The 8,315-nt window shown below is 69.2% G+C and overlaps 1 protein-coding gene across 1 annotated transcript; it reads left to right on the top strand.

Annotated features, from left to right (window-relative positions):
• The first annotated feature begins 620 nt into the window (after nt 1-620).
• On the top strand, nt 621-6,281 carry LOC121334301 (25-hydroxyvitamin D-1 alpha hydroxylase, mitochondrial). The gene is made up of 9 exons (XM_041401295.1): nt 621-742; nt 1,804-1,994; nt 2,748-2,944; nt 3,692-3,907; nt 4,457-4,614; nt 4,684-4,892; nt 5,562-5,643; nt 5,743-6,006; nt 6,080-6,281. Exons 1-9 carry the CDS (start codon nt 665-667, stop codon nt 6,191-6,193), a joined length of 1,509 nt encoding a protein of 502 aa, XP_041257229.1. The 5' UTR covers nt 621-664; the 3' UTR covers nt 6,194-6,281.
• Nucleotides 6,282-8,315: the final 2,034 nt, after the last annotated feature.

Here is an 8,315-nt window from a genome sequence, read left to right on the forward strand (position 1 = left end):
GTCGCTGGGGATGGGGGGTGCCGGGGGTGTCCCGGGGGGGTTCTGGGGGTGTCACCGAGGGGGGTTGGTGTTCCGGAGGTGTCACCTGGGGTTTGGGGGTCACCGGGGTGTTTTGGGGGCTCGGGGCCGTGCGCGCTCCCGGTTCTGCCCTCGCGTGTGCGCGCCCTGGGGGCGGGGCCGCGGAGCCGCCCCCGCTGCGCGCTGATTGGCAAATAATTCAACTGGGGGCGTGGCTTAGGACGAGGGGGCGGGGTTTCGAGCCCAGTTTGTTGTTGTGGGGCGTGGCTCCCCCGGAGGGGGCGGGGCCTGCCCGGCTGCACGTGGGCGCTATAAATCCCCGGCCCGGGGCCCCCCCCGCAGTCGAGGCTCGGCCCCGCGACCCCCCGAGCCCCGCAGGGTCTCCCCGTGTCCCCCCGAGCCCTGCCGTGTCCCCACGGTGTCCCCGCCGCCCGGTGCCACCGCTGCCCTCCCCCCGGTGCCCCCCGAGCCCCGGTGCCTCGCCATGTCCCCCGGCCTGCGCCTGCCCGCCCGGGCCGCCCTCCTGCCCCGCTCCCCGCCCGAGCCGGGGGTCCCCCGGCCTCCCCCGGTGCCCCCCGCTGCCTCTCCGCCGCCCCGCACCGCCTGGAACCCCCCGGAGCGCTCTCGGCCCCGGGGCCTGGCGGAGATGCCGGGGCCGAGCTCCGCCGCCTTCATCTTCGAGCTGCTGTGCCGGGGAGGGGTGCGGAGGCTGCACGAGATGCAGGTAAATGGGGCTGGGGGCTCCGGGAACCCCGGGGTCGCTAAATGGGGCTGGGGGCTCCGGGAACCCCGGGGTCTCTAAATGGGGCTGGGGGCTCCGGGAACCCCGGGGTCTCTAAATGGGGCTGGGGGCTCCGGGAACCCCGGGGTCGCTAAATGGGGCTGGGGGCTCCGGGAACCCCGGGGTCTCTAAATGGGGCTGGGGGCTCCGGGAACCCCGGGGTCTCTAAATGGGGCTGGGGGCTTCACGAACCCTGGAGTCTCTAAATGGGGCTGGGGGCTCTGCGAGCCCCGGGGTCTCTGAGCCGGGGCTGGAGGAGGCGGGGGGGCTCCGGAGCCTGGGGGGACCCCTGGGGCGGGGTTGGAGGAGATGGGGACCCCGGTGTCACCGTCCTGGCTGGAGGGGCCTCAGTGCCACCACCCCGAGGCTCGGAGGGGACAGGAGGGGCCGCGGTCCTCCCACCCCGGGGGGGACACGGGACACGGATCGCTGTCCCCGGGTGTGGGTGGGGTCGGGGGCCAGAGCAGCCCGGGCTCGGGGGTGCCGGGACCGGAGCAGCGGCAGCGGGGACGGGGTCACGCCGGGGCGGGGGACACAGAGGGACAGGGACAGGGCCACCCCCAGCTGGGCAGTGGCACCGAGGTCGGGTCACCCCCGGGGGGTCACGGCAGGTCCGGGAGCGCAGGGACGCCGGGACCTGCCCTGCTCCTGTCCCGCCCCGCGTGCCCTGCGGCACCCCGGCACCGCGTGACCGCCGGTGTGACCGCCGGTGTGACCCCCGGGGACACCGATCCCCCTCACCCCCGCCTGGTGCCGGTCCCAGCTCAGGACGGTGCGGGGCTGTTCGGGCCGGTGTGACCCCCCCCGTGTCCCCCGCAGATGACAGCCCGGTCCCGGTCCCGGTTCAGGCCGGTGTGACTCCCCGTGTCCCCCCGCCGGTCCGTGCCCGGTTCTCGGTTCGGGCCGGTCCCGGTTCAGCCCGGTGTGACCCCCCCACCCCGGGTCCGGTGCGACCCCCCCGTGTCCCCTCCCGGTTCCGATGTGACCCCCCCGTGTCCCCGCAGGTCCACGGCCTGTCCCGGTTCGGCCCGGTGTGGCGGGCCCGCTTCGGCCCGGTGCTCACGGTTCACGTGGCCGAGCCCGCGCTCGTGGCCCAGGTGCTGCGGCAGGAGGGCCCCGAGCCCCGGCGCGCCCTCAGCTGCCCCTGGAAGCAGCACCGGGACCTGCGGGGGGTCCCGGGGGGGCTCCTGACCCTGTGAGTGCCGGAGGGGGCTGAGGGGGGCTGGGGGCCCCACGTCCCCACTCAAGTCCCCTGTCCCTCACCCTGTGTCCCTGACCCCACACGTGTCCTGTCCCCATGTCCCCCCGTGTCCTTGTCCTTCCCCGTGTCCCTGCCTGTCACCTGTGTCCCACATCCCTGTGTGTTCTCTGTCCCTGCCACGTCCCTGTCCTTCACCCCTGTCCCCATCTGTGTCCCCCCTGTCCCCATCCACATCCCCCGTGTCCCTGTCCCCCTCTTCCCACATGTTCCGATGTCCCTGTGTCCCCTCCGTGCCCGGTGTCACCTGTGTCCCCAACCCCCAGCCATGTCCCCTGTCTCCCCTGTGTCTCCTGCTGCACCGTGTCCCCTGTCCCTGTGACGCTGTCCCTTGTCCTCCATGTCCCTGTCCTGTGCCACGTCCTTTGTCCCTTATATCTTGTCCTCTGCCATGTCCCTCATGTCCCCCATGTCCCCATCCTGTGCCACGTCCTCTGTCCCCCTGTCCCTCTCTTCCTGTGACACTGTCCCTGTCCCCCTTGTCCCCCTGTCCCCATGACCCTCTCCCTGTCCCCCTGTCCCCCTGTCCCCGTGACGCTGTCCCTGTCCCCCTTGTCCCTCTGTCCCCGTGACGCTGTCCCTGTCCCCCTTGTCCCCCTGTCCCCGTGATGCTGTCCCTGTCCCCCTGTCCCCATGACCCTCTCCCTGTCCCCCTTGTCCCCCTGTCCCGTGACGCTGTCCCGTCCCCAGGGAGGGCGAGGCGTGGCGGGGGTCGCGGCGGGTGCTGGCGCGGGGGCTGCTCCGCCCGGGGGCCGCCGAGGCCTTCGCGGGCCCGGTGGCCGCGGCCGTGGCCGAGCTGGTGGCGCGGCTGCAGCGGCTGCGGCGGCGACACCCGCGGGGCATGGTCCGCGACATCGGCACCGAGTTCAACCGCTTCGGCCTCGAGGGTGAGGGGCACCCCAAGGGGGGGGAACCCCGGAAAGGGGAGGGGGAACCCCGAAAAGGGGGTTTGGGCATCCCAAAGGGAGGGGGCACCCCGAAAGGGGAGGGGGAACCCCGAAACGGATGGGGAACCTTAAACGGGGATGGGGAACCCCAAAGGGGGATGGGGAACACCAAAAGGGGGTTTGGACACCCCAAAGGGGAGGGGGAACCCCAAAACGGGATGGGGCATCCCAAAGGGGGAATGGGGCACCCCAAAAGGGGCTTTGGGCATCCCAAAGGGGATGGGGAACCCCAAAACGGGGTGGGGCATCCCAAAGGGGGAATGGGGCACCCCAAAAGGGGGTTTGGGCATCCCAAAGGGGATGGGGAACCCTGAAACAGGGATGGGGAACCCCAAAGGGGGATGGGGAACACCAAAAGGGGGTTTGGACACCCCAAAGGGGAGGGGGAACCCCAAAACGGGATGGGGCATCCCAAAGGGGGAATGGGGCACCCCAAAAGGGGGTTTGGGCATCCCAAAGGGGATGGGGAACCCTGAAACAGGGATGGGGAACCCCAAAGGGCTGGGACCCCCACAGGGACCCCCCATGGGCACCCCAGGTCTCCTTCCACCCCCCGGGGTCCCCAATACCCTGCCAGCGCTCCCCGTGTCCCCATATCCCCGGTGTCCCCATGTCTCAGTGTCCCCATGTCCCCAGTGTCCCTGTATCCCCAATGTCCCCATGTCCCAGTGTCCCCCTGTCCCACAGCCATCTCCTGGGTGCTGTTCTCCTCCCGCCTGGGCTGCCTGGGGGACACTGGGGACACCGGGGACGCCCCTGCGGCCACCGAGGCCGTGCTCCGGAGCGTGGGGACGGTGCTGGCGCTGACGCTGGTGACAATGGCGCTGCCACGTCCCCTCCTGCGCCTCGTCCCCGCGCCCTGGGACGCCTTCTGCCACGCCTGGGACCAGCTCTTTGCCTTCGGTGAGGGACACGGGGACAGGGGGGACATGGGGACACCATGGTGACCTCCCGTGGGGACATGGGCCATCCCACAGGGACATGGAGACAGCGCCTTCGGTGAGGGACATGGGGACAGGAGGACATGGGGACACCATGGTGACCTCCCGTGGGGACATGGGCCATCCCACAGGGACATGGAGACAGGGGGGACATGGGGACACCATGGTGACCTCCCATGAGGACACCAGGACATTGTATGGGGACACTGGGACATCCCAGAAGGACATGGGGATGTCCCACAGCCATGGGGACATTCCTGCTCACCTTCAGATGAGGGGACATGGGGACACAGGGGGTCATCCCAGGGCCGTGGTGAGGGGACAGAGGGGACATGGGGACATCCAAGGGACACCGAGACACCCCGTGGGGTCACAGGGATGTCCCATGACCGTGACAGTCCCCTGCCACGTCCCAAGGGACATGCTGATGGCGCGTGGCCGTGGTGACACCGACAGGGACTCGGTGACAATGCACGGCCGCGGTGGCACTGATGGCTGTCGTTGTCCCCAGCCAAGGGACACGTGGACCGGCGCGTGGCCGAGGTGGCAGCGCGGGGGCCGCTGGCCGAGGGGGACACGTGTGTCACCGACCTGCTGGCCCGGGAGCACGTCCCTGTCGCCAGCATCTACGGCAACGTCACCGAGCTGCTGCTGGCCGGGGTGGACACGGTGAGGGGGTGACGCTGGCGTGTCCCTGCTGTCACTCTGGGTCCCGCTGATGTCACCGTGTGTCCCCAGGTGGCCAGCACGCTGGCCTGGAGCCTGTACGAGCTGGCACGGAACCCGGGGGCGCAGGCGGCCCTGCACCGCCAGCTGGTGGCTGCCACCGCCACCAGCGGGGCCGCCGGCGGTGACAGTGCCACCAGCGACGGTGCCACCGCTGCTGCCACCGCCGCTGCGCTGGGACGGCTGCCACTGCTGCGTGCTGTGGTGAAGGAGACCCTGAGGTGACAGGGACATGGGGGTGGGGACACGGGGACAATGGGGATGGGGACAGGGGGAGAGGGATTGGGAGATGGGGACAGGGACACAGAGGGACACAGGGACATGGGGACACAGGGACATGGGGACATGGGGACACAGGGATGGGGACATGGGGACACAGAAATGGGGACACAGGGACATGGGGACACAGGGACATGGGAATGGGAACAGGGGGACAGTGATGGGACAGGGAAAGGACGTGGGACATGGTGACATGGGGAGAAGGATTGGGAGATGGGGAGAGGAACCCCAAGGGACGTGATGGGATAGGGAAATGACGTGGGACATGGTGACATGGGGAGAAGGATTGGGAGATGGGGAGAGGAACCCCAAGGGACACAGAAATGGGGACACAGGGACATGGGGATGGGGACATGGCCAGGGGTGAGGGACATGGATGGGAACGGGACAGGGATGTGGATAAAGATGGGGACAGGGACAGGGACGAGGATGGGACAGGATGGGTTTGGGGACAAAATGGGGATGAGGATGAGGATGGAGGTGAAGACCAGGACACGGCAAGGATGAGGATGGGACAAGGCAGGGATGAAGATGAGGATGAAGGTGGGGACAGGCCGAGGTCAGGGATGGGGACAGGGACAGGGAGGTGACACCGGCTGTCCCCCCTGCAGGCTGTACCCCGTCATCCCGGCCAACGCCCGCGTCGTCCCCGAGTGCGACATCCGCGTCGGCGACTACCTGGTGCCACGCCAGGTGAGCCGGGGGGACACCCCGCCCCCCAGGGCTCCCGGTGTCCCCAAGGTGTCCCCAGGGTGTCCCCAGGGTGTCCCCGCTGACCCCGTGTCCCTGCAGACCCTCATCACCCTGTGCCATTACGCCACGTCCCGTGACAGCCGCTTCTTCCCGGCGCCCGACACCTTCCGCCCGGAGCGCTGGCTGCGCCACGGGGACACCGGGGACACCGCTGGGGACACTGCTGGGGACACCACTGGGGACACCCCCGGGGACCCCCCCGGCCCCAGGCACCCCTTTGCCTCTCTGCCCTTCGGCCTCGGCCCGCGCAGCTGCGTCGGGCGCCGCCTGGCCGAGCTGCAGCTGCACATGGCGCTGGCACAGGTGGGTGTTCCGTGTCCCCGCGGTGTCCCCACAGTGTCCCCACGGTGTCACTCACCCGTCCCTGCTCCCACAGATCCTGCTGCGCTTCGAGGTGCGGCCGGAGCCCGGGGGGGGCCGCGTGCGCCCCATGACCCGCACCCTGCTGGCCCCCGGCGCCCCCATCAGCCTGCGCTTCCTGGAGCGGTGACAGCGGGGACTTGGGGACATGGTGGGGACATGGGGACACCAGAGAGGCATTGGGACACCCAGGACACTGGGGACACCAGAGACTCTGGAGGCATTGGGACACCGGGGACACCAGAGGTGCTGGAGTTACATGGGGACACCAGGGACACCGGGGACACCAGAGACTCTGGATAGATGGGGACACCAGGGACACTGAGGACACTACAGACACTGGAGACATGGGGACACTGGGCACACCAGAGATTCTGGAGACAAGGAGATACTGGGGACACGCAGGACACTGGGGACACCAGGAACACCAGGGACACTGAGGACAGTGAGGACACCAGAGACTCTGGAGACAAGGGGACACTGGGGACACCAGAGATGCTGGGGAGACAAGGGGACACTGGGGACACCGGGGACAGTGCAGAGACCTTGACCGCAGCGGTGACTTCACCACCAGGAATGGCACTGACCCCAGGGGTGGCCTTGACACCGCAGTGTCCCCAGTGTCATCGCAGCCCTGGACCTCGTGGTGGCCCTGACCCTGTGGGTGACTCCAGCACTGTGGTGGCCCTGACCCCTCGGTGACATTGGCCGTGGTGGCAGTAGCCCCCACCCCATGGCGCTCCTGGCTCCAGCAGTGTCACCATGCCCTGTGCTGGCCTTGTCCCCAGGTGTCCCCAACCCTGTGGGAGCCTCATCCTGGGTGGTGGCCATGACTCCCTGGAGGTGGCCTTGTCCCCACCGTGTCCCCATCCCCGCAGTGTCCCCCGGGGGGGGTTGGGGTTTATTTATTGGCCAATAAAGCGATTTTGGGATCTCACCTCCCCTCCCCCACCCCGTGACTCAGCCCCTCCCCCCCGTGACCCCCCCGGGTGGGGGTGGGGGTGGGGCACGCCCCGACCTGCCCAGGTGTGCCCGGGGGTGACGTGGGCCCGCGGGGGGGGCACAGCCCCCTCCTCATGGCAGGGGGTGCCCTGAGAGGGGGAGGGGCGTGGCTGGGGCTCAGAGGGTCCCCTGGGACCCCCGGACACCTCAGGATGCCCGTGGGGGGGTGGGGGGGATGGGTGAGGGAGCGGTGACAGCGGGGACTTGGGGACATGGTGGGGACATGGGGACACCAGAGAGGCATTGGGACACCCAGGACACTGGGGACACCAGAGACTCTGGAGGCATTGGGACACCGGGGACACCAGAGGTGCTGGAGTTACATGGGGACACCAGGGACACCGGGGACACCAGAGACTCTGGATAGATGGGGACACCAGGGACACTGAGGACACTACAGACACTGGAGACATGGGGACACTGGGCACACCTGAGATTCTGGAGACAAGGAGACACTGGGGACACCCAGGACACTGGGGACACCAGGAACACCAGGGACACTGAGGACAGTGAGGACACCAGAGACTCTGGAGACAAGGGGACACTGGGGACACCAGAGATGCTGGGGAGACAAGGGGACACTGGGGACACCGGGGACAGTGCAGAGACCTTGACAGCAGTGGTGACTTCACCACCAGGAATAGCACTGACCCCAGGGGTGGCCTTGACACCGCAGTGTCCCCAGTGTCATCGCAGCCCTGGACCTCGTGGTGGCCCTGACCCTGTGGGTGACTCCAGCACTGTGGTGGCCCTGACCCCTCGGTGACATTGGCCGTGGTGGCAGTAGCCCCCACCCCATGGCGCTCCTGGCTCCAGCAGTGTCACCATGCCCTGTGCTGGCCTTGTCCCCAGGTGTCCCCAACCCTGTGGGAGCCTCATCCTGGGTGGTGGCCATGACTCCCTGGAGGTGGCCTTGTCCCCACCGTGTCCCCATCCCCGCAGTGTCCCCCGGGGGGGGTTGGGGTTTATTTATTGGCCAATAAAGCGATTTTGGGATCTCACCTCCCCTCCCCCACCCCGTGACTCAGCCCCTCCCCCCCGTGACCCCCCCGGGTGGGGGTGGGGGTGGGGCACGCCCCGACCTGCCCAGGTGTGCCCGGGGGTGACGTGGGCCCGCGGGGGGGGCACAGCCCCCTCCTCATGGCAGGGGGTGCCCTGAGAGGGGGAGGGGCGTGGCTGGGGCTCAGAGGGTCCCCTGGGACCCCCGGACACCTCAGGATGCCCGTGGGGGGGTGGGGGGGATGGGTGAG

The sequence above is a fragment of the Onychostruthus taczanowskii genome, unplaced genomic scaffold (genome assembly GCF_017590055.1).
Source record: "Onychostruthus taczanowskii isolate IOZ18803 unplaced genomic scaffold, ASM1759005v1 scaffold188, whole genome shotgun sequence".
NCBI lineage: Eukaryota > Metazoa > Chordata > Aves > Passeriformes > Passeridae > Onychostruthus > Onychostruthus taczanowskii.